Genomic DNA, 26,397 nt, shown 5'->3' on the forward strand with positions numbered 1-26,397 from the left:
ATTAGAATATTATATAAAGTTTTTATAATATAACTAAAAAAAATGATTTTTTATATAAAAATATAATATTTTTTATGTATGAAATTGAACATAACATAAACAATCTAATCGGTCTGACTGTGTCCACTTTATTGATTGGATTGACCCGGCCGTTGAATGGATTTGACCGGAATCCCTCAAATTGAAAAAAAAATATCTTAACCAGCCATTCATATATTGACACGTATTATCACCGCAATTCCAATTTCGACTAAGCTTATACGATTCTTATTCTCGCCTCATTTAGGGTTTACATTTCAAGCCACCAAGATCGAAGCTTCATTCCGTCTTTGCTCTGCCCCAAAAACCTCGAAGAAACAATGCCTCGCCGCAGCTCCGGAGGTTGATTTTCTGATTCTTTTACTCTATATCTTCTCGTACGGCTCACTATTGGTCCGATCTCTGACTCGGCCTTTGTTTTGTTTCATTTTCTTTTAGATTTATACATATATGATACGAAACAATTTTAAAGGTTTGAATTTTACGAATAATTTATGTTTGCGACCATTCTTAACCCATTTGGGATTTTCTACTCTCGATTGATTGCGAGTGTACAGGGTTTATGGTTCGGAAATATTTAGATGTGTGATTTGTACTTCTTGGAATAATGACTGCTTGGTTGGCAGTTATTTGATCGTCTAATATTTTCCACGTTTGATTTATTGGGGTAGATCTTTTCTTCTCCACTCTCGTTGGTTATGGCTTAGGTTTTTAATGGATTTAATTGGGATCAGGCTCTGTGTTTCGGGCTATTGTGCTTAGCCTTATATTTGTGTGTATATATATATATGATTATATTTGGAGATGTAATTGAAACATTTGGTTTTGGGGAAACATTCATTTCCGAAATAGGAAAAAGAGGGCGGATAATGAATCCAACATACCCTTGTTTTTCTGAGAATATTTTCTTTTAAATTTTTGATAAATGTGTTATTTCATGTGAGAGTGTATTCAATTGGTGGTTTGAATCTGTTACTGGAAACGGAACTCGAGTACTTATTCGTTTGTAATGTTTCAGTCGACGGCATTACACGCTCGACGCGTTAAGGTAGTTACGTTTACAGTCTCCCACTTGATCGAGGTGTGTATAATATAGGGGCGGATGTGAAAATCTACACAATTAAATATTTATTAATCAATTGAGTAGCCGGAAATTGCAATTAGATGGTTATTAATTATGGTCGCTGATTTTTTGGATCTTCTAAAAACATCCTGGTTCCAAATCTTTTTTCATTGTTTAGATCTTTCTGATATAATTTAAGAATGCAATGTTCTTGTTTTTCCTTGAAAATTCATTTGTTATTGTTAAATTATGGCCCATCAATTTTTTCAAGTATTGAACCTTTTGCTTTTGCAGTAGTTTTTATTTTACATGAGATATGATTCTGACAACCCTTCCAATGATGGACGTGTGCTTACACGTATAAAAAATGTTGGGTAACACGCGAGAGAAGATATCATGATTTGTTTAAGTGGTTTACAAAACTTGTTTATTTGATTTCATTGATATTGATATTATTTTCCATTTTTCTCGGTAGGATTGTTTGGTGTTATTCTGTTGACATGTGAGGAAATGGCGAATGAACTACTTTTCAGGAAGTAGATGAATTACTATTATGGTTAGATGTTAATACATTCAAGTTATGGTTACATTTATCTACTTCTTTACTGGCGGTAAAGATATATGCTTGATTAATTATTTTGTATCAATTAATAAATTGTAATCAAAACTCTTCAAACTGAAGCAGCTTTTTTTGGTGGTCAGATGTTACTAAATCCAAGAGGTGGTTAAGTTTATCAGCTTCATTACTTTCTTTGAAGATCTATATTTGATTTTTTTATCTTGTATCAATCACGATTCAGAGTGAATTACCTTTTTTGGAAAATTCTTATATTCAGAACGAGGCAATTAGCAAACACGATATCTGCATAACTATGATATTTATCATATTTTTCGTATATGTACTTGTATCAGCTAAGTAGGTAGGTGAAATAGGTGATAACTTCTTTCATTCTTCTCTAGTGCTGTTAACACTCTACAGATGTTTGTCTGTTGTTAATCTTCTAATGCTCTTTCTCTGGTAAACAAATTCCGACACCAAAGATGACGAGGATGTGTACGAGGAAGGTTCCGACACCAAAGATGATGAGGATGAGTACGAGGAAGGTGCTGGGGGAAACCGCCTTCTGGGATTCATGTTTGGGAATGTCGACAACTCCGGCGATCTTGATGTTGATTACCTTGATGAGGTGGTACTTCATTTATTTGCGACCTTGTTGGCCCAGTCGACACTAAGGCTAAAGAATATAGTAGATGATAAAGAACATGTTGCTTTCTTTCTGTTTTCACCCCATTAGTTAATATGTTGTGTATATTGGTTGTTGCGTGCATGATTATGGGTGATATACTAAAAACTAAAGTTTTATCATTGCCTTAGGAATGCATGCGGTACATAGCAGTCATATATAAACCCAAGTGGAAAGATTTTTATTAGAAAAAATAATTACAAATTGTTTTAGAGATGACTGAATTTTAGAGTTAAAAATAATAAATGTTCACATGCATTCAAATATTCGGCGCTATGCTGCTATCAGTCAGAGGCTTGTGGAAACTAGTAGTGTAAGCTGTTCATGCAAAAGTCACAAGAAGTTTGATACGGAACATTGAGTTGAATCATTATTCCAAAACAGCAGTAGTTGTTTCTATGAAATCATACCAGAAACGAATCATGTAACTCGAAGTTCAAGTGGAGAATCATGCTTGATGTCGCAAAGCTGATTAAGTTGTTTATTTGAAATCATACCTGAAACAACTCATGCCTCTTCTCTCACTTTCTCTATGTATGCATGTGCATGTGGTTGTGCTTGTGTGCAAAGTATGATTAAATGCTGACTGTTCATTTCAGGATGCAAAGGAGCATCTTGCTGCATTGGCTGACAAACTTGGTCAATCCTTGACAGAGATAGATGTATGGGTTTCCATCCATATCTCAATCGTTGTTTTGAATGCAGTCATGGATAGTAGGGCCTTTGATTTGTAGTCGGTAATTCAGTCATCTTTATTGTTCATAAGAATTCCCCCTTGAATTTTCTGATCTAACAATTGTTCCCTTTCTGTTTTATGGATTCAGCTCACCACAAAATCACCACAAACACCATCTGATGGCACTGATCAAGGTAATGTCTGCACTTTGAGGTACCACAGGCTCAATTTTTTAGTTTCGGCTAATATGGCTACTCCTTTTCTCATAAATATGGTTGTTTTTTTAAAAATGTTCTTGATTATTCTTTAGTTTTCGAGGCTTAAAATTTAGTTGCATTATCTACTTCACATAATATAATTCAAAGTTAAATTTCTGCAGTGGCTAAAATTATACTGGTTTTAAAATTGAAGATCAGTATAATTTGTAGATGGATTTATGGTTAAGGCACACACTTCATCAAAGAGCTACACCTTAGCTTGTGATAGGCGCAAAGGCGAACCTCGCCGAGTCTCGAGCCTAGGCACTTACCCTGTTGGTTTATTATATAAGTATGTGTTGAAACATTTGATTGCTTTTAATTTTAACTAGTTGGTTCTTTCATCTAAATGGTGCAAGGATAGTTGATTAAAAAAATATAGTTATGCACAGGTTGTGAAGTTGTTGTGTTACACTGAATAATCACAAATCATAAAGAGATTATGACTTTGCAATGGAAAGCGTGAGTGTTGTACACATATATTGTATCAGAGTAAGGTGGTGATCTGTTTGTCATAAAAACCTGGCCAAATTTTGTGACTCGCGTTTCTGTTTATTTTATGATATCTTTATAAATAATAAGGTTGTAGAAGTATTTAAATTGTTGTGGATTTAGATTCGTATATGAGGTCAATGAGTCATTCGAACAATAGCTTTTAGCTCAATTAAGGTGAAAGCTCCTACCTGGTCCTCAGGTACCAGAAATAGATGTCATTAGATATGGTTTTATGGATTCGTTGGGGCCTAAAGTTGTAGTCTATCTGAAAACTACTGATTTACGTATGTAATTTGTTTAGATTAGGTATTTTACATGGAAAATATTCCAGCACCTTCATCAAGATCTGTAATTATGTCCCTGTGTTAGTGGTGTTATATATTCTCGTAAAATAAGAAGAAGTCATACAGTGTTGTTCCCGAAAAAACCAGACTTTTGGTGTCAGGGTGCAGCTGTTACAATTTAGATAACTAATCAATGGCCATTTTCAAGCGTTTAATTCCATCGTTTGTTTTGAACAACCAATCTGTAAAAGAGTAGGCCCCCCTTGCATGCATGATGTGGTAGAGAATAACTCATTGTGATTCATTGCTTAGCATGCTGTGTGGTGAAGCGTCTCTTGGATTGTACTCGATGTACATAATTCTCCTGCTCTTTCATGCTTCTTATAGCTTATGTTGAGCTATATGTACTTAATTGTAGCGGTTGATGTCTTATCCAGAGCAAGATGTTGGATATCATAATAATTTTGGAATTTTTAGCTTTGTCGTGGTTTAATTAATGCAATTGGCAATGTCCTTGTTTGTATAGTTGCCTGATTTTGAATGGCTTTCCTTCACTCATTCCCCATGACAAATAGATTATGACAAGAAGGCAGAAAATGCTGTTGATTATGAAGATATTGATGAGCAGTATGAAGGACCAGAGGTACAAGCTGCTACGGAGGAGGACTATTTGTTGCCCAAAAAGGATTTTTTTTCCAAAGAAGTTTCAGTAACTACTTTGGAGAATGCAACTTCTGTGTTTGATGATGAAAATTACGATGAAGATGATGAGGCTGAGTTGGAAAAGCAGGCCATGGCGGTGGACAATGACGAAACTCGACACTCTTCTCCGTCAGGTTTTACTTTCACTGACAATTTAACTGGAAATCAGTATCATATTACTATTTCTTTTTTTCAACATATCATTATTATTTATTTCGTACTCGTGTATATCTAAACATGATAGCCTTGCAGATGGGGCAAGGTGGTGAATACCAAGAATTGATGTTATGCATGTCTTATGGATTTTCTTTCAGTTTAGTTTATAATATTTATTTGATCATTATAAAATGAATAGAAAAGGAGTGAAATAATTAAATTTTCACTTTCCAAATCGTCAGGCTACAAAAGTGCAAAATCCTAATATTGTCCCTTGCCCTAGTTAGGAGAAATAAGTGCTCTAATATTCTACCTTTGGTGCATTCTTAGATACTTTCCTTCAAAATAATCCGGAAGATCTTTGTGACGGTCTCGACAATTTTCCTCTAAAAGATCCTTGTCCTAGTGTAATAACGAATTTAAGATGGGGTATTAGTCGTCGATTGCTAGAGTGCAACTAGAGTACGAGTATAATAATCCCTCTACTGATTAGAGAGATTTTTACGAAATAACAAATTTAAGATGCGGCATTGATCCGATGATCCCTCGACTGATTAGAGACATTTTTACGTCCTTTACATTAAATCACGATGAACTTAATGAATGGTACCCGAATAATTGTTTTACTTCTCTGTTAACAAGTTGGTTGACCAAACAGTATGGTCATCTCTAACCGAATCGTTGTGTGGTTATTACGTGAGAGGAGGAAATAGGACGCCATTTGGTTCTGCAATGGAGGTTTGCTTTTGCGATAAAACCCTGGATCAACACTTTGGTAAATGAAGCACGTAAACCAATTACGGGGCTGAATTGTTGTTCTATCTTGGCATTATTAATCAAAGTGGTTTTTGGTGGCTGCAAAAAGCCAACTAGCACATGTTTTTGTTTCTTTAATGGATAGATTAGTCAAAAATATATTACAATTTTTCCCTGAGTAATTTGGTCATATTTGATTTACTATTGCTCGCATATGTGAAATTAACTTTTTGGAACTTCATTGCAGTAGGAAGAGGTACATGTTTTGAGAAAATATTTGATGCTTGGAGATAGAAGGAAATACATGAGGTTTAATTGTAGTTTCAGTGAATGTGTATAATCTAAAGACCTTTTTAGGTTTATTTTCTTCTTACAGGGAAGCTGAATCACAGTCATACAGAGCTTTCTCAAGGAGAAAGTCTTGCTGAAGCTATTCAGTATGAGGATAAACATGAAATGGAAAATTTGGACACATATATTGTAGGTTCTGAGGAGGTCAGTTGCATGTATGTTGAATTTGATCCCTAATTAAGGATGTCTTCCTAAATTATATTTTCTTTTCTTTCCGTTTAAGGCTTGTTGCTGAAATATCCAACAATTGTGTTTTTTTTTGTGGTTATATTTTCTACATGGTATTTACTATTTTGAACTTTTTGTTCAATCACACCTCAACTGTTTCTATTAAAATAATATGGTATGGAAGATGTCTTAATAGCAAATTGTTCCCGTTACGTCCTTGCTTTCTTTGCTTCTGGAGTTCGGAGAAGGATGCTCTCCAGCAAGTGGACAACCAGCAGCCTTTTTACCATCAACAGCTAATATTCACCTGTTAAAATGTGGTTCCATACTTCCATTTCTTCTTTGATGCATGAGTTGTTTGGATACTGAACACGCAAGTGTTTCTGGACATGCCTAGAACAAGCAAGACCCCGTTTGGTTGTCATTTTTGTTTTAGTGGATCCATTGCCATTACATGAGAATGCACTAGAGTTATCTTATCACTGTAAATGATTCTTTCTTTGTTTTCTTTTCTGCTGTTTTTGCTTGTACGATATTCTTGATTATAGTTGCTTGTCATGGCTGATTATGGAACTTGTGCCTCGCACTGGTGGTGGCATTAGCACTTCGTTTGAACCCTGCCAGTTTGTTATATGCTTTTTGTCAACTTCATTGCTGTAAACTTAATGTGCTTTGTTCCATGTTTTATCTAAAATTAGGGTGAGGTTTTGGGCAAGTAATTTCAACGTGCTAGAAGAGGGATTGGTTTTAATACCTGTATCTTTTAGTTATTTCATGATTATGAATATATATTATCTAAAGAGTGATTTTGGGGTAAATAAATTTTAAATATTATTAGAGGCTAGGTTTTAGTTAGTTTAAGTATGTAGGGGATCATCAACTTTTGTCCCTGTCTTTAAACCCTCATTTTTAGGCTTTTCTCTAGGATTCTATTAGAATCTGTGGTAGAGATCTGCTTTTGTGGGCCTAATTAGGTTTATGTGGTTGGTGAGGCAATTGTTTAAGATTGTTTTTCAAAAGAACTCAATTAAAGTGAAAAGAAAAATGTCTTTCTGTATCTGGTCCACTGAAATTGAAATTGAAATTGAATAATAGAGAAGGTTAATTGAATGGAAGTGCATTTAGTCTAATCAGCTTGTTATGTGAATGGGTTAGTCCATGACTCAATATTTTCCTTTAGCCAGTGTTTTGGTGTGGCAGACATAAAAAAGTTCTCCACCAGAAAGTTTTTTTCCCTTTGAGCCAATCGAATGCCAGCATAAATGAAAACAGGTAAATTTCCTGGAATACCAAGTCGTTCCAAACCCACATTATTCAAAACATGACCTCATGTTAGATACTTAGATATGCCTTGGTTTATGGTAGTTGGAAAATGAAATTAAATGCCAGCTTGCCTTGATTTTTAATAGACGTATGTGCGACTGTATATAGTGATCTATGGTGAAAAACATTGCGGGATAACACATCATCTGTTGTCTTCTTTTAGTTGTATCATAATTTGTGTTTCTCCAGGAAGTTTATGCTCTTTGTTTTAGGAATTCGTATCCTAATTGCCGCCTTTGCACTTGGCCAAGCAGGACACAAATGTTTCTGAAGAGCCAATTGATGGTGATCGGTCTCCGATGCTTCCTGTTCTTTATGTAGAGGATGGAAAGGCCATATTACGATTTTCTGAAATTTTTGGCATTCATGATCCAATAAAAAAGGCAGAGAGAAGAGACCGCAGAAATATGATTCCTAAAGGTATGCATGGTTTAGTTCAACTGTCTTCTTGACCTACACGACCATGTAATCTTTTTTGGCATGTTTCTGAGCTGAAATTTGTTGGCATTTAAATTGGCTTTTTCACTATTACTAGCTGTGTGAATGTGATAAATTTGGTATTGCTTTACATTTATCGTTGATTTGTTTAACCTGAATGGTGCTCTAAAACACAGCAACTATTATGTTCACAGAGAAATTCAAGTCATTTCAAGCCTCTGCGATTGTCGAGGAAGATGAAGAGAATTATTTAAAGGCGCCTTGCCGAGACTTTTCTTGGATGAAACCATTTCATTTTAAAGATGAGCTCGCCTCATTGGATGATGGGAGGGAGTTAATGAAATCTGGAATTGGTAGGGGAACTGGAACAATGGCTGTGGGACTTGATCACCGTAGAAAGGACTGTTGTGTTTCTTCTGAACCATTGCGAAACCTTCCATCATTTTCTATTGGTCCAGAATGGAACTCACCTTTGTCACCCATTTTTTACCCTTTTGATCAGCAAGATTGGGAAGATGAAATTATTTGGAATAATTCTCCATCTGCAAGTGGGTATTATATAGAGAGTTGTGAGCTCTCTGGACCTGATTCCGACTCACTTGATGACAAGGATAGAGAATTGGAAGCGCCGAAAGTGTGGAGTGAACTTTATGATATGGATCATTGATTCATTTCAGAATAGTTGCGTAAGCGTAGAGCCTTTTAATTCTGAAGAACTTTCCCAGTTTTCAAACCTTTCCCTCACGGAAAGCAGATATCATCCCCAACTCTTAAGGTTAGAGTCTCGATTAGATAAAGATAGTTCAAACGTGGAAGGGGCAAAAGATGGTGGTGCTGAGACAAAAGGCATGTGATGCCATAAAGTGTTTTGCTAGCCTTAGTCTGCAAAACAGAACTTTAATGGAAGGTTCTTGGTTGGATGACATTGTATGGGAGCCACATCAGTCTTTTGCCAAGCCTAAGCTTATTCTTGATCTCCAAGATGAACAGATGCTTTTTGAAGTTCCAGATTCCAAGGACGTTAACCATCTCCGATCTCATGCGGGGGCGATGATTATTTCCCGTTCTGTTTTACCAAGTGGGGATTCGCCCGAGCTTCAAGGTCATGGAGTCCCATCAGCTGGGCGGTTCAATATCTCGAATGATAAATATTATTCTATCAGGAAATCATCGCAGCAGTTGAGATCACATTCCAAAAAACGTACGGTTCATGGACTCAAAGTCTTGCATTCAGTACCTGCACAGAAGCTACAGACAATGAAAGCGAAGCTAAGCAAGTAAGAAGGCACTTTTATCTGTTGTTACTTGTTTAATGTATGATATGATGTTTCATTGTTGAGTGTATCGAACTTCTACTTTTCTCTCTCCCTTCAACAATAGATCAGATGGTTCTGCTTTTAAACAATTCCAAAGTCCATATGTTTGCTTGTTATTACAACAGTGATACGTTATCAACTACATTAGGTTGGTATTACTTTCTGATGCCATTATACTGAATTTGGATATTCCTCTAGGTTTGCCTGAATAATTTCTTCTAATTTTGGCTTTTTGTGTAGTGTGCACATTTTAATTTTTACTGCTCTTATTTACCATAAAAATTCTTCTCATTTTTTGGAAACCATTTTTTTTCTCATTTCTTTGCATTCTCATTTTTTGGAAACCATTTTTTCCTCACTTCTTTGTATTCTGGCATTGTGAAGCAATTGCTCTTTTGCAGCAAAGATATTGCCAATTTTCATCGGCCAAAGGCTTTATGGTATCCCCATGATATTGAGGTGCCATTAAAGGAGTATGTGAAACCAACCACTCATGGCACAATGAAAATCATAATGAAAAGTTTGGGAGGAAGAGGGAGTAAACTTCATGTGGATGCTGAAGAGATCATTTCCAATGTGAAGGTTAAAGCGTCAAAAAAACTTGGTATATTGTTCCTCTAATGTCCACAGTGATAATGCCTATCTTCTGTATGCCTTGTTATTTGATGTGATACTTATGTACTGGTTAATGTGCACACTTTAGTCCCACTACTATCCCCTTTACAGAAACATGAATTTTCTCTCTGTTGTGTACAGATTTTAAACTATCTGAGCCAGTGAGAATATTTCATTCTGGGAGAGAGCTTGAAGAGAACAGTTCTCTTGCAGATCAAGATGTTAGGCCAAACTCAGTGTTGCATCTTATTCGAACAAAAATACATTTGTTGCCGAGGGCACAAAAGGTTCCCGGTGAAAATAAGTCTCTACGTCCTCCTGGAGCATTTAAGAAAAAATCTGATCTCTCAGTAAAAGATGGTCATGTTTTCTTAATGGAGTAAGTTATCAAGTACTTCCATGGTTTTTGTATTTTTCTTTCAGCTTATTCTGTATTCATATGAATGAAACTACTGTTCGATTGGCACAAAATTCGTGAGTTGTCTATTTGGGGTTGTATTATTTTTCTGTAAAGGTCATGATTGGTTTTACTTTTGAGACAAAACCCCATTAGTTTTAGGTTTTAGCTTATTCCCATTGTATATTTCTGATGTAGGTCTTGGTTTCTATGGTTTTTTTATGATGTTTTCTAAATTTTGGTTTACTTGGAAGTGACTTATGTCTCAAGTTCCAGACGAATGTTTATGATGATGTCATTTTTAAAAACACAAGTTCAATCAATTTTCAATGATAGTTGATCATGTTGAATGAGGTTTTGGTTGCACAAGATATTCATATAATTTTGTCATTGGTTATCAACATGATGTACATTAATTGCATAAAATAAACTTCTAGACAATTTTATGCTTTCCATTTACAATTTGTAGGCTCGCGATTTCTATGTTTCAGCTAGGTATTACATCCCTACGAAAGCACTACAGGGCTTGAAATGAGAAACTCCAACCTAGTGCCTATAAAATTTACTAAAATACCTTTTGAGTTTATAAGATTACCTAAACCAAACAAAATTAATCACGACTAAGTTAACTTTGAAACAAACTCAATTTTAATAGGTTTGCTTACCAAACTATTGCTTGAGTCTTTGCATCATTGCCCCACCTTTTGTAAACCATAATAAGATGTTGACACCTGTCTCTAACATCAGTTTAATGAACTTGGATCTTGGTTTTTAGGCAACTTTTTAAACTTATTGACAAAATTAATACTAAATATCCACTGCCATATTCGAAGTCATTGAAGGTGTTTCTTATTCAATTAGAACGACAATAGCGCGAGTCTTTGGCTGAGATCAATGGATGAGTGAAGATGGGGAAAAAGACAAAGAGATCATATAGAATTAGGAGTTTAACGGTTTATGGGGGGAGTGGCCGCTCCATGCAAATATTTTTGGATTCTAGTTCCTTTTATGTAATGTCCTTTGAGGTTGTAAAGATTGGAAGTTATTTACTGCAAAATCCCTGTGGAATAATATATAAATGAATTACACTTGCCTATTATGCTTTTCATTTCATATTTTCTTCAATACAAGCTTTGGTTTGTTGCCCTTGTGCTTCGAATACCCTTAGTAGCTTACTGTCTTCTTTTTGTTGATTATTATGCAATACAGGTATTGTGAGGAAAGACCTTTGCTTCTAGGCAATCCTGGGATGGGTGCGAGACTCTGTACATACTATCAAAAATCTTCCCCCGGTGATCAAACAGGAATCTTTCTTCGAAATGGAAATAATGAGTTGGGGAGTGTTGTCATCCTTGATCCTGCTGATAAATCCCCTTTTCTTGGAGATTTAAAAGCTGGTTCAAGGCAGTCCTGCCTCGAAACTAACATGTATAAAGCGCCCATTTTTCAACATAAGGTGTCATCAACTGATTATCTGTTGGTGAGGTCTGCGAAGGGTAAACTGTCTATCAGACGCATTGACAGGATTGATGTTGTTGGACAACAGGTTATTCTGACATTCTTGCTATATTTTTTAAAGTAAACTGTCAGCCGTCTTGTTTGATATCTCCAAAATGTGAGTTATACAGTCTTTTGTCTGTTTTTCCTCTGTTGCTTTCTGGGAAAATTGCTTCATTGCATGACTATTGTGATGCATGGTAAACCAACTCCTTTTCTGTAAAATCGTGAAAGTATAATTCTTTTGATTTCTTAATCGACATACATATTGGATCAAAACCAGATGAATTGTTATTAAGAGATTAGATTGAATTTAAAGAAGGGAAGCATATAGGCTGAAAAACCGATTTCATTAGATTAGAAAAATAAAGAATACAAACTTCTTATTTATGGAGTTCTATCTTCCTAGTTGAAGAAGGATTCTTATCTTCTACTAATACCTAATCTTGAAAATTTTAAAACAAATTTAATCTATCATATCCAGCTAGTTATTCAAATAAGAAAAACTCTCATACGATACCCAATACTTCCCTCAAGTTGTGTCGTATATATTGATCATGTCCAGCTTGGAACTCAAGTCTTCAAAACGAGGCCTGTGGAGTGCCTTAGTCAATATGTATGTTGTTTGCATGTGATAACATAGATAAGCTCAATGACTTTATTTTCAATCTTCTCACTTCTAAATGTCGATCCACTTCAACATGCTTTGTTCGATCACGGTGAACCGGATTTTTGGCTATGCTTATAGTAGTTTGATTGTCACACCTTACCTCCACGGGTCGTCCTTCCTCAAACATTATTTCTGTGAGCGGTATTCACATATCCCATGAGGTAAAGTTCGATATTCTGCCCCAATACTGCTGCGTGCCACAACAAATTGTTTTTGCTTTGCATGTTACTAAATTTCCCCCAAAAAATGTACAATATCCTGAAGTGGAGTGTCTCTCTATGTGCGACCCATCCTAATCAGCATCACTATACACTTCAATGTCTCGAACTGAGAATTTTTGAAGAACAACACTATGTCTGGATTTTCTTTGAGATATCTTAGAATTCGGTATACTGCATCCATGTGGTCTTCTGTAGGCCTATTCATAAATTGATTGATAACACTCACAGGGAATCCAATATTAGAGCACGTGTGGGAGATATATTATGAAGGGGGATCATAAACGGGATGACTAATGAATCGTGTATATGTTTGATACCAAAGAAACATGACTCATTAAAGGCTAAAGACTTCAGACCCATTTGCCTAACGAGCTTATACAAGATAATAGCAAAAGTGCTGGTTACAAGGATGGAAAAAGTGTTGTCACATACATTGTCAGAATCTCAAAATGCATTTTTTGAGGGAAAGCAAATATTGGATTGTTGTTTGATTGCGAATGAGTTGGTGGAAGAAGGGAAAAAGAAAAACAAAAAAGGGTGGGTATTGAAAAGTAATTTTGAAAAAGCGTATGACAATGTTGAATGGGATTTCTTGAATTTCGTAGTAGGAAAAAAGAGTTTCGGGGAGAGATGGAGAAGATGGATAAGAGGATGCGTATCTAATGTCTCTTTTCCCATCATGATTAATGGGAGACCGAGGGGGAAATTTAAAGCATACAAAGGGCTTAGACAGGGAGATCCTTTATCACCATTTTTGTTCAATATGGTAGTGGATGTTTTGGGAAGATTGATTGACAAAGCGAAAGAGGCGAACTTAATCCAAGGGTTTCAAGTGGGCCGAGAAAATGTGGAAGTATCGCATATCCAGTTTGCGGATGATACATTGTTTTTTGTTAAGAGAGAGAAACACATAAGCTTTTTGGTGCAAGTCGTGAAGTCATTTTGTGATATGTCAGGATTGATGATCAATTTGGACAAGAGTGCTTTATTGGGTTTAAATCAAGAAGAAGTTGAAGAGGAAGAGATATCCCAGAAGATTGGTTGTCGTAGGGATCAATGGCCAATAAAATACTTGGGAGTCCCTCTAGGGGTTAACCCTCCAAAAGTGTCTTTTTGGGAACCTATCATGATTAAGATAACTAGAAAATTGGCAACTTTGAAAAAGGCTTTTTTGTCCAAAAGGGGAAGAGTAACATTGATTGTTGCTGCATTGAATGCTTTGCCTATATACTTCTTGTCCCTTTTCAAGGTACCAAAATGAGTAGCGGGGGCGATAGAGAAAATAATGAGAGATTTTCTGTGGGATGGAAACGAGGGTGAACCACATTGTCATATGGTTGTGTGGGAACAAGTTTGTAGACCGAAAGAGAAAGGTGGCTTAGGTATCGGAAATATTTGTTTAAGAAATAAAGCGTTGTTGGGAAAATGGTGGTGGAGGTTTAACGTTGAAAATGAGCCGTTGTGGAAAAGAATAATAAGGAGTAAGTATGGGTTACAAGAAAATGGATGGGATGCGGGGTTGGCTACGAACGTGACGTTCAGATGTCCGTGGAAGTTCATCTCTAGATCTTACCCGACTTATCACCGACAACTGAGATTAGTGGTTCGAGTGGGTACAAAAATCAGGTTTTGAGAGGATATTTAGTGGGGGGATTTACCTTTCCGGGATATGTTTCCTTCTTTATTTCAGATTTCTTCGGTTCGTAATTTACCTATATCTTATTTTGTTGCATTTGATACCTCGTCACATGATTTTTCTTGGGATTTGCATTTCCGAAGATCTCTCCGAGAGGAAGAGATCATTCAGTTGTCTTCGTTTTTAAGCATTTTGGAAAGGGTATGATCAGTGGAAGGGGTCGATGATATTCGAGAGTGGGAGGGGGATCCGTCCGGGAAGTTCACAGTCAAATCTTTTTTCCAATCATTATTTTCCGCAAATAATCGTGCCCAAGATTTCAAATTTTTCCATATCATTTGGAAAACTCCTATTCCGACAAAGATTCAGATATTCTCTGGACGGCAATCCTAGGAAAATTACCGACCTCCGAGATGATGCAAAAGAGATGGCCTAAATGTGCTCTTTGCCCCAACTGGTGCTTGTTGTGTCGTAAGGATTTGGAAACACAAGATCATATGCTCATTCATTGTAAGTTCACTAATGAATTGTGGGCTAGGGCTTTGGAAGAAATGAGACTGGTTTGGGTCGTGCCAAAAACAACACAAGATTTGTTTAATACGGATCTTGGACAAATGCTCGGTAAAAGAGGTAAAAAAAATTGGAGAGTGGTGATATATGGAATTTGTTGGGCAATCTGGTTAGAGAGAAATAGAACAATTTTTGAAGAATTGGAAAACATCACTGAAGAATGGTGAGAAAAAATCAAGATCAAAATAACAAACTGGATTGGATCTAATAAAGAGTTTCAGGACTTTTCGATACTTGATCTTCTACGAAATTGGACTTATGTGTATTGTTAATTGAATGCTTTTCTCTTTCTTGGTAGTGGACCACTAGTCCGCTTCATGTAATGGAAACAATCACATATCAATAATATTATTATGTTTCTTATAAAAAAAAATTTCTTTTAACAGGTCTAGCACGTTTTTCCTTTGTGAGATTGAAATTCCTAGAGATGACCTTGCCACTTCCATTCCCACGAAGTACTTAAGAAGTTCAATGTCGTTCATTTCAAATTCCTTTTAGAGAAGGGACTTTGTATGCACCATCTTCTCACTGGAATTTCATGTAAGAACAATAGCATCAATGTAAATAGAGAATACCAGATCTTTCCTTCTCCCAAGTGTCTGATGAATAAGGTGTGATCCGATTGACCCTGCATGTACTCATTTATTTTCAGGACATTTGAAAAATGTGGAACCAATGCGCGAGGTGATTGTTTTAGACCATATAATGATTTCCTCGACTTTCATACTTTATTGATCGTAGATTCATTCTCAAAATCAAGACGAATGTCCATATAAATTTCTTACTCTAGATCCCCATTGAGGAAAAGATTTTTTACATCAAGTTGATAAAAAGATTTGCAATTGAGAGAAGAACTCGAATGATATTAAGTCTGGCCACGTGAGCAAAAGTTTCTTAGTAATCAGTGCCATATGACTGAATTTCTTTTTGTCATTAATCGAGCTTTGAACCTCTCTATGTTCCCATCAGCTTTGGGTTTTACAGAGAAGATCCATTTGCATTCAAATGTCTATTTTTCATGAGGGAGTTTTGTAAGAATCCATGTATTATTCTTCTCAAGAGCCCGTATTTCTTCAAATGCAGCAGCCTTCCAGTTAGGATCTTGGAGAGCATCTTAGATAGTTAATGGAATCCGAGTTTGTTATAACCTGGATACACAAACTCGAAAGGCATGTGATCATTACGCTAGAGGAACAAAGTGACATATAGGATGTCGTGTGCATGATCAAACACCTCTCCTTAATACAACCGTCCTATCATCATCATGATCAATCATTGGAGAAGTATCACAATTAGGATTAAATGTACCTTGTGTATTTTCAATGGATTTTGGCTCCGAGGTCAAGTCAGGGCTTTGTTGAATCTGTTCTGGGTGTTGAAGAGTCTCCTTATGGGTGTGGTTTCCTCCAAGCATAAACTTGTAGAGGTGGACTTGGTGAATCAGTGATGGCAGGTGTTGTGTTTGGTTCGGGTATGAAAGAGGGACTTGGATTGGGGTAACGGGTTCCAATTGTAGTGTCCATCAAGGTATAAAATTTCTTGGTGATGGGAGAATAACACTTGTACCCTTTTTTATCCGCAGAATAACAAAAAAAATGCATTTGATCGCTTGGAGGTCAAGTTTAATGTGGTTATGTTGATGTACGTGTACTAATTCTGAACAACCAAAAACCTTGAGAGGAATTTCATGAACCAGATATGAAGTGGGGAATTGAGTGTCGACTTCATGAATTAAAACAGGGCGACGGATCTGTCACCCAATATTTCACGACCCTACTTAGATGCTGGCAGCAGATTGATTTGTTTGAACTGCACGAGTGAGAGCGTCCAGATGATGGGGAACTCTAGTACTTGCTGTTGACATAATTCAACTAATGTTAGATTAGGAATCTCGATCCTTGCCTTGGGTGCACTGCTGACTTATAATACTTTTCAAGGGTTTCTTGAAAATTGTTTGTGATTTTTCTCGTTGTAGATTTATAAGAAATTAAAAATTGTCCAACTATTTTTTATGATGTTTGTATTCTTATTTGTTTGTGTTGTTTATCTGTAGGAGCCTCATGTGGAGGTTATGTCTCCTGGGTCGAAAGTTGTTCAGTTCTATATTATGAACAGGTTATTGGTTTACATGTATCGCGAGTTTCGTGCAGCAGAAAAACGTGGTTTGCGTCCTTCTATGCGTGCTGATGAGTTATCTGCGTTGTTTCCTGGCTTGTCTGAAGCCTTTCTTCGGAAGAGACTGAAAAATTGTGCTGAATTTCAGGTCCAAGTCCTGCTGTAGTTTTTTGCTTGACTTACTTGAAGTTGAATCTGATTTTCCCCACTCTTATGCGCAATGTCTTCCTCTCTTCCTCACACACCCAGGAAAAAACAAAGAAATAAAGAAAAAGGAAACATGTAGCTTATCAAGTAATCAAACATTTGTGAAGTATGAAACCTGAGAAAACGAAGAAATTGCACATTTTCACATTTTTTAATAATATTGCTGCTAAGTTTAATTAAATATTCTCATTGTTGTCAATTTCCATGTGTATAATCAAATCATTTTTTTAAATATGCTACTAGAGAGGAGCAAATGGACATTTTCTTTGGGTTATGAAGCGTAATTTTCGCATTCCCTCAGAGGAAGAGCTAAGAAGGATGGTGACACCTGAAAATGTGAGTATCTATCACGAATTTATCATTTTTATCTTAGAAAAGGGCTTTATGCCAGATATAAGATAATGTATATCCGAAAGCTTTTTGATTTTGACTTGAGCAAAAGGGTGTTCTATTTCTTATATAGTAAGCATGCATGCAAAGGCTGAGCAAGATGCCCGTAGCTAAGATGTGTATTTCCAATTCTTGTATAATTTGCACATGTTGGTCGTTAACTTGGAAATTCTTGGAAAGTGTCTCAAATGATGAAATGCTTCGGCATATTTGGATTTACTGCATTGTAAGATCAGATTTGTGAGGGTAATAATTTTAGGAGACTTGGGTACCTAAAAAAGTTGGAAGGAGAAAGAGAATAGAATAAAAGGTTGATGACTTGGTAACTTGATCTCATTTCAGATCCTTGCAAATAAAAGCCTTGAATTAGTGAAACAATGTACTGTCTATTTATTGTTACTGTTTTTTTTTGTATGTGCCTAGGTGTGTTCTTATGAGAGGATGCAAGCTGGCTTATACAGACTAAAGCGATTGGGAATCTCCAGACTGACTCTTCCCACAGGTCTATCATCTGCAATGAATCAGCTTCCGGATGAAGCAATTACTTTGGCTGCTGCATCACATATTGAGAGGGAGCTGCAGATAACCCCATGGAACTTGAGTAGTAATTTTGTTTCCTGTACAAACCAGGTAATCTATGTCTATAATTGTATTCCTCACCTCAACCTCTCTCTATTCCCCATCCCCGCGCGGTTGGCTGCTCGTTCCTAAGATCAAATTGTGTTCATTCATCATCATCTGTGTTAGGTCGAAATTTCAACTAGTTAGATTATGCGTCACTCCGATTTTTTATCGGGTTGTAACATGCAGCAATTAGCTATCAGTGAGGCTCTGTTGACTGTACAATGTGAAAACTATGCTCCGTCTTTAGTTTCCGTTTAGCTGTCATCTTTTTCATTTATTTGGTCTTTTGTGTGTTGGTTGGTCTCCACAAAAAATCTTTGATGGATTTTTTTATTTACCGTCTGCTTGGCTACTTGTGTCAGTACGTCATATGGTCATATAACATGATGTAAATCAGATTCCTGGATTATGCAACAGCAATTATCTTGGAATATTAACACATGTAATAGCTATATTTCTTTCATCTTACATTTTTTCCCTCTTCCAATGTCAGGACTCAGGAAATTTGTTGTTAGAGAAATCTCAAAATGATATCCGTTGTTTTTTGTGCACGTTGCAAAAGGGATTCTGCTACTGAAAGTTATACATCTTTTTTAACCAAATATGTCTAACTGTACCAAAACGAATTTCAGGTTACATGCATGAGAATTTGTGATTTCATGATCTGTCAATTTAATGCTCTAAGTTCCACTATATAAATTCTAAGAGGATGCTTAAATTACTGTTCTATGCCACATAACTTTGTTTGCACTTTGGGTGAAACTGTTTGGTATCTGAATCGGCAATGCTTATTGCTGATTGGTCTACATGTGATTAGATTTGGTTTATCTTGGGATCGCTCCAGTTGCTGTGTGACCTCAGTAATATATATTTGAAGTATGTCTAGGGCCTGCCGTTTCTTTTTTGACAACCAAAATCATAAGTGTCCTCCAGAGTTATTCATAGAATATCAGAAATTATGTATGTTTTCCCTTCTCGTTTTGTTTTATTTAAATTGATCTGAGCAATAATTATTCACATTGTCACACTGTGCAGGCTGACCGTTGAATCACTAAGCAATTCTTGATATAGACCACCCTGGATAAAGTGACTTTATCAAATTTTTAGTATTTATTATTCTTTTGAAAAGATATTAAGATGCTGTCCCGTTGATCCGTTTTTGAATAAAGATACTTGCACGATTTTTATATTTAAATTATTTTCTTTATCTGTTACAATCGTATATAATAATTTGCTGCTCTTCCATATTCAGGATAGAGAAAACATCGAGCGCCTTGAGATTACTGGGGTTGGTGACCCTTCAGGAAGAGGCCTAGGTTTCAGCTATGTCCGTGCTACTCCGAAAGCTCCAATTTCGAATTCGATGGTGAAAAAGAAGCCAGTTGTTGGTAAGGGATCGACTGTGACTGGAACAGATGCTGATCTTCGCAGATTGAGCATGGAGGCTGCGAGAGAGGTTTGTTGATTGTTCTTTTGAAATCCTTCAAGTGCACAGCTCGTAAATGTTGAACGTATGAGACAAAAAATTTGTAACCTCAACTATTAAGCTTTTTAATGTTGTTATTACTGGTGCTCAAGAAATCTTTATGTTTTTCATTTCCCTTGTGTGTACATCTATCTATCCTTATTTGAATTAAAATGCATTTGATGCCTTCTTTTCAAGCAGATATATACCTTTTGCACTGCTTCTTAATTTTCATGCTAAATATTAGTCCACGGGGGCTAAGATGGCAAGTGGAACATCAGATTGAAGATTGTGTTTGTGCTGTTAGAATACATATTTAAGAGTTTAATTTCTGATAGCACTTCTGCCATATGACCTAGCATCAGTACTTAACCATTAAAAGTCCATCAAACAGTATCCACAGTTAATTGTTCAGACATACTTGTACAAGGTTGAAACCATGAAATGATTTTTTCAAATGCCTGGATTCTTTTAGTTCTCTCGTTGACTTCATGGTAAAATGATTAGGGATGTGGCAGTGAATCTGTTACTTTATGATAATGGGTTTATGTTGTTCATAAAGTTAAGCTTATGGTAACTATGTCATGTTTATATACAGCTTCTCCTCAAATTCAATGTTCCAGAGGAGCAGATTGCCAAACAAACTCGATGGCACCGAATTGCTTTGATACGCAAGCTTTCTAGTGAGCAAGCTGCGTCAGGGGTTAAAGTTGATCCGACAACAGTAAGCAAATTCGCTAGAGGACAACGTATGTCTTTTTTGCAGCTTCAGCAGCAAACTAGAGAAAAATGTCAAGAAATATGGGATCGACAAGTTCAAAGTCTTTGTGCTGGTGATGGTGAGGAGAATGAGAGTGAATCGGAAGCTAACAGTGACTTGGATTCTTTCGCTGGGGATCTGGAAAATCTTCTGGATGCAGAAGAAGGTGAAGAGGGCGAAGACAGTGATTATGAATCTAAGCATGACACTGTTGATGGTGTCAAGAGCCTAAAAATGAGAAGGCGCCCATTTCAAACTCAGGCAGAAGAAGTGATCGAAGATGAGGCTGCAGAAGCAGCAGAATTGTGCAGGATGCTAATGGATGGTACGATTTTTTCTGAATTCATTAATACAGGATGCTTGTAATGGCTCTTCATCAAATCTGGCAGTGTAATTTTATAGATTTCTTAATCTACAAGAAAATTTCTGATGCATAATCTAAGCCCTGTTTGTTTGGGCTGTTAAGCTCTACTCAACTCAAAAAACATCAGTACAATTCCATCTACTTACAAAATATTTTTCCAAACAATGTTTAAATATTTTTCCACTAAATTTTAGTTTCATAACCTTTGAGTTGAATTGAAATGAAAGTGCAGCCAATCGCTATCTTAATTGTTTGATGACCGCATGATCATTAGTTATTGTTGACAATATGAATAATGTAAAATTGTTCGTTGCAGTGACTAGATGCTATTACCCTGAAGACAATTCCCATGCTTGAAGAACACTTGCCTCATTCATTTATGTTTTTATGTAAAAATGACATTCTTGTTGAATTCCCTCGCTAAACCAGTTGGCTTTTGGACTCTGAATGGCACCCATGGACCGCTGATATTGCTTTCAGTGAAAGTAGTTTGGTTACAGTAATTAGAAAGACAATGGTGTCTGTCTAATTCAGTAAAAATTTGGCACTGAATTCTGGTGGAATAATTTCTATGTTTTCGTAGGTTTTGGACATCCATCTCTGAATTAGCTATAATTTGGATAGATATTTGAGTGTTGGCTATCTCAGACTGCAACATCTGACCATAAAAACTATTTTGCAGAGGATGAAGCAGACCGGAAAAACAGAAAGAAGACAAGAGCAGTAGAAGTGCAAGTTGGACAGGCCTCTAAATTAAAATATGCTCCTGAACGTGCTGATGTAGTTATAAAAAGCAATGCTGCTGCTAGAAGACATGTTCAAACTGAGGGACTCTCTATTCCAACTGATAATTTTATTAAGGAGCAAAAGGTGGTCGATTCATAAGTATCCCATGTCAAACACTGAATATTCATGACATTATTCGAATATGGTTCAATTATCATTGATGATTAACTTAACAATATTCTTTATTTTCTGATTCAGATGGATTTTTCTGCTAGAATGAACCTGCCTGGGAAAGTAAAAGTGAAGAAAAAAAATGACATCGAACAAATGGGATTATTGAATAAAAAGGTTAAAATATTGGCAGATGGAATGAATGTAAGTTGCTCCTTCTAACCTGTGATTTATATATAGAGCAGATCAAGATTTAGCTTGTGAGTGTTTGCAATATGCTATGCAAAAGTCATTTGATCTGTCTAGTTTCTTAGTAGTCTGGTTGCCATCTACTCAGAACTCGCCTGAACTCTGAAGCGCTATTTATCTTGTACTTCCTAGTATAGAAGGAGCCAGGTTTACATTTGCTTGATTATAGGGTACTTTTCCTGTACAAATGAAATTTACCTCTTAAATATTTAAGTGATAATTATAATCTCAATCATTTACTACAGTGTTCTATTCTACTAATGTATCAAATATAAAAATGAAAAAGAAGATACATCAATGGTCATATGAATTAAATTTCCTTATAGAAGTTGAGATGTCTGACAGCAGGCTTAGTAGGCTAGTTGCATAATGAATGTGGGTGCACTCTGCAGCAACACAAGACAACAGGCTTGTTTAGATGTACAGATGACGATATTAGAAGGCACGGTGATCCTTTATGTTTACTGGGTAAAAGAGTTCTTATGCCAAAAAGAAAGAATTTTTAAAAAATATAGAGATCGTTTAAAATCAGTAACTGATCGTCAGATACCAATCATTTAAGTGCTACCTTCTTCCTTTTAATTGGGCCAAGGGTTTTCCCCCACATTTGGTTGGGTTTGGAGTGGGTTTCGGTGTAAGAAACCAATAGTGTGTCTGATGAAACAATAATGGATTTATATGAATACTCTGGTCTTGTTCAAATCAGTGTTGCTTCTGGATATTAGATAGGTTACAATATTGATTACTGAATTATCTTTTCCTTGAATGTCTTCATTTATTTCACGTGTTGCACAACTGATATGAAAAACTTACTTGAAAAATAGGTGATCAAGGAAAAGAAATCCGCAAGAGAGAGTTTTGTCTGTGGAGCATGTGGTCAGGTTTGTCTCTAGATTCTAGTCTGTTATTTTAATGGATTGCGTGACATTAATACAGTGGACTGCTAGTCCACTGCTGTAGTCCTTTAACTTTATTTCTATTAATAAATAAACGTTTCCTAAAAAAAAGTATTACAGTTTTGTGCCAAGAACGTTGAATTATACCCTTATCTATTTTCTTGACCAGCTTGGTCATATGAGGACCAACAAGAACTGCCCCAAGTACGGCGAAGATCCTGAAACACGAGTGGAAACCACAGATCTTGGGAAGTTATCTGCGAAATCTAATTTCATAGATCAAGCAGAGTCGAGTCAGCAAAAATCTCTTTCAAGGAATATTTTTCCGAAAAGTGTGACCAAGGTTGTTGGTTTTGACGTCACAGAAGATGATAAACCTACTTCGAAAGCAAAAACTCTCAAGGTCAAGTGTGGTGCTACTGACAAGTTTTCAGAAACGTCACAAGGCTCGGATAAACAGATTATAGCAGATTACGATACAGGAAACAAAGAGACTGTCAAAGTCAATAGAATAATATTTTCAAACAAAACAAAACCTGAAGATTTGCTGGTCGAACCTCATAAGCCCTCCATTGTGATAAAGCCTCCGGTGGAGGCTGATAGAGACCAGCATCGCAAGAAAATTATTATCAAACAACCAAAGGAGATAGTTAATTTAGATGATAATTACCTGGATGGAAGTTTGGATTTTGACTACAGGAAAACGAAGAAGATCGTTGAATTGTCAAGTTTTGATATTCGCAAGGAGCATGAAATCAAAACCTTTTATGAAGAACCATCTAGGACAAGAGGTGCAGAGAGTAACAAATGGTGGGAGGAAGAGAAAAGTAGAAAGCCTGAGAGACAGCAGGAAGAAAGATCCAAGAGGTTAGAAAAGGTGAGGAACACTGAAGAGCAGCCAGCATACATAATGATGTACGCAAATGGCATTAGAAGAGAAAGGGAAGAAGAAGAAGAGCTAAAAAAAGCGACAGCAAGGGCAAAGAAGGCAAAAAAGAGAAGCCATGAAATCATGGGTGATTACTCGGACGACGTTCCTCCGAGAAGAAACGACAGAAGAATACCCGAGAAAGACAGAATGGTGCTGAGGAGGCCGCCCTCAGAGTATGTAAAGCATGCTCCGGAGTACCCCCAGCCGTCTAAACGGAGAAGGGGAGGGGAGGTGAGTGGTTTTTATTCTCTCAAGTTGTCTTTCTCAAGTTGAATAACAAACTTACATTCAGTGCATTTCAATTGAATTTGCAGGTCGGTTTGTCAAACATCTTGGAAAACATTGTGGAGACACTGAAAGACAGAAAAGAGATATCCTTCCTTTTTGTGAAGCCAGTGTCCAAGAAAGAAGCTCCTGATTATTTAGACATCATTGACCGTCCCATGGATTTGGCAACAATTAGGGACAAAGTTAGGAGAATGGAGTACAAAAATCGTGATGATTTTAGGCACGATGTGTGTCAGATTGTATTTAATGCTCATAGATACAACGACCGACGTAATCCAGGTATTCCTCCTCTTGCAGACCAACTTCTTGAGCTCTGTGACTACTTGTTAGATCAATATGACGAAGACTTGAGGGAAGCAGAGGCTGGGATTGATTGAACAAACCACATACAGTAGATTTTTTACACTGTCGTTTTTCTTAGTTACTCATTTTGGACGCTTCATTTCTCTCGGTTGGCCTTCCCCTTGATTTCCGTTGGGAGTTACCCATCATTGTTGTATATATGTATGATTTTGGTATGTATAGATTTTTTCCATATATGAACCCTCAAGAAAATTTTCTCTGGGTTCTATCAATTTATTAAAATTCTCTGTAGGATGTCTTTTACCTGTGAAACTGCTGTGCTAATCTGCTGTATGTAGTTTTACTGCAAAATTTACGAGTGTGCTCTCTTGAAACTATATCAACACGGTGGAGGATGAGGAAAGCTAGATTTACTTGTTCATTTCTAAATATGTTGCACCATTTTTTAATTTCTCCATGTTTTGTATGAATCAGTTAAACTTTACTTATTATGGATTATAAACTTGATCGTGGAAGATGATTTGATAGTTACTTGACGAGTATTTCTCGAACTTTATTATAAAAGTTAAAAGTCAAACATGATAAAAAGAAGTTTAAGATTAAAATGCTCACCTGTTATCTTATTAATTAATTATTGTAAAAATTAATTTTACTGATTATATATAATTAATTTGTTATGAGAATAAAAATCATAAGTGATGTCAATTTATTTAGGGAGTGTTTGGTTTGCTTGATTAGGTGGGTTTATTTTTTTTAAATCCACTTAATCACTCGTTTGGTTCGATTTTTATTAAACTCACAAGTCAATTCCTATAAGATTAGGTTAATAGTATAAAATAATATTTCCCCCCTAGGATTTATCCCACTTTAAACCTCATATTTTCCAATTTTACCCTTTTTTAAATACATCACTCCGTACGATCGTCCGTCGCCGCCACCCGCCCCGTCCAAACTCGGCGACATCCGCGCGGCCGGCCGTTCAGGTCGGCCCCTTAGCCTTTCGGTGACCATTCCGGCCGGCCGCCGCCACGAAGGTAAGGCATGCTTTATCAAAACAATTCAAAATTATTTAAAATGTACAACATAATTTATTTAACAATATACATACCACAAGCATTTTCTTTATCATTTACATACTAATCATTAGTTTATCCTATCCTTCCAACCAAACGTAGCCTTATGATATAGTTGGAGTGATATGTACAACGAGATCGCTGAATATGTTAGTGATATCTATATAATCGGTTCGATTATCGAATTGATTTCTTATCAAAATGATTCCACTGAAAGATCGTATCTTTCAACTGGACGATAATATTATATTTTAAATTCTATAGGTATATTTATGAAAATTTAAAATCTAAATAATCATATACAACTAAAAATAATTTTTAAAATATATGTATATATATATATATATATATAAATGATTAAATTCTAAAAAAATTAAAAACTAAAAAAGTGATGAATCGAGCGGATCGGTTTAAAACTGGTTCATCGGTTAATGACTGGTCTAACCGATTCTTGCAAGTTTAACCGTTAAAACGATTTATAGAAGAGGTTCAGAGCGGACCAATGGCTGGTTCTTGGTCGAACCAACTTATCTGGTCCGATTTTAAAAACACATATTATTACTAGATATCTTTTGCACACACTATATTATATTTATGTGTTAAAATGTTTTTATATTTAGTTTATTGTTTTATTGTAATAATTTTATATTAAAAATAATATAATCTTTTAAAAATTCAAAATTTTGGAAAAAAAATTAAATAAATATTCGATAGTTTTAAAAAAATTAGAAAGTAGATACAGTAATGATAAAAGAAAAAAAATATTAAAATGATATTAAAATTATTTTTATTAAATGAAAATAAAATACTTTTATAATTTTAAAGAAGAATTTTTTATATTCTAAAAAAATTCCTCATAAACATTAAACTTAGAAGTATAAGTGTTTCAAATTTAATTTTATATTATAGAAGTATATATTATTATTAGTAGTAGTAGTACTAGACTCATTAATAAATGTTA

General features: G+C 35.8%; 1 protein-coding gene across 1 annotated transcript; it reads left to right on the plus strand.

Moving 5' to 3' along the window:
- Positions 1–240: 240 nt before the first annotated feature.
- LOC140841926 (transcription initiation factor TFIID subunit 1-like) lies at positions 241–24,654 on the plus strand. The gene is given in 23 exon segments (XM_073209665.1): positions 241–381; positions 2,144–2,289; positions 2,946–3,008; positions 3,171–3,216; positions 4,634–4,894; positions 6,049–6,167; positions 7,769–7,934; positions 8,147–8,616; positions 8,618–8,796; positions 8,798–9,229; positions 9,670–9,872; positions 10,025–10,262; positions 11,490–11,826; positions 16,928–17,137; positions 17,440–17,532; positions 18,010–18,216; positions 19,463–19,666; positions 20,274–20,760; positions 21,482–21,669; positions 21,784–21,900; positions 22,770–22,826; positions 23,011–24,003; positions 24,087–24,654. Coding segments are annotated over 23 exon segments (5,589 nt in total). The 5' UTR covers positions 241–359; the 3' UTR covers positions 24,438–24,654.
- The last annotated feature ends 1,743 nt before the right edge of the window (positions 24,655–26,397 follow it).

The sequence above is a fragment of the Primulina eburnea genome, chromosome 9 (assembly GCF_022965805.1).
Source record: "Primulina eburnea isolate SZY01 chromosome 9, ASM2296580v1, whole genome shotgun sequence".
Taxonomy (NCBI): Eukaryota; Viridiplantae; Streptophyta; class Magnoliopsida; order Lamiales; family Gesneriaceae; genus Primulina; species Primulina eburnea.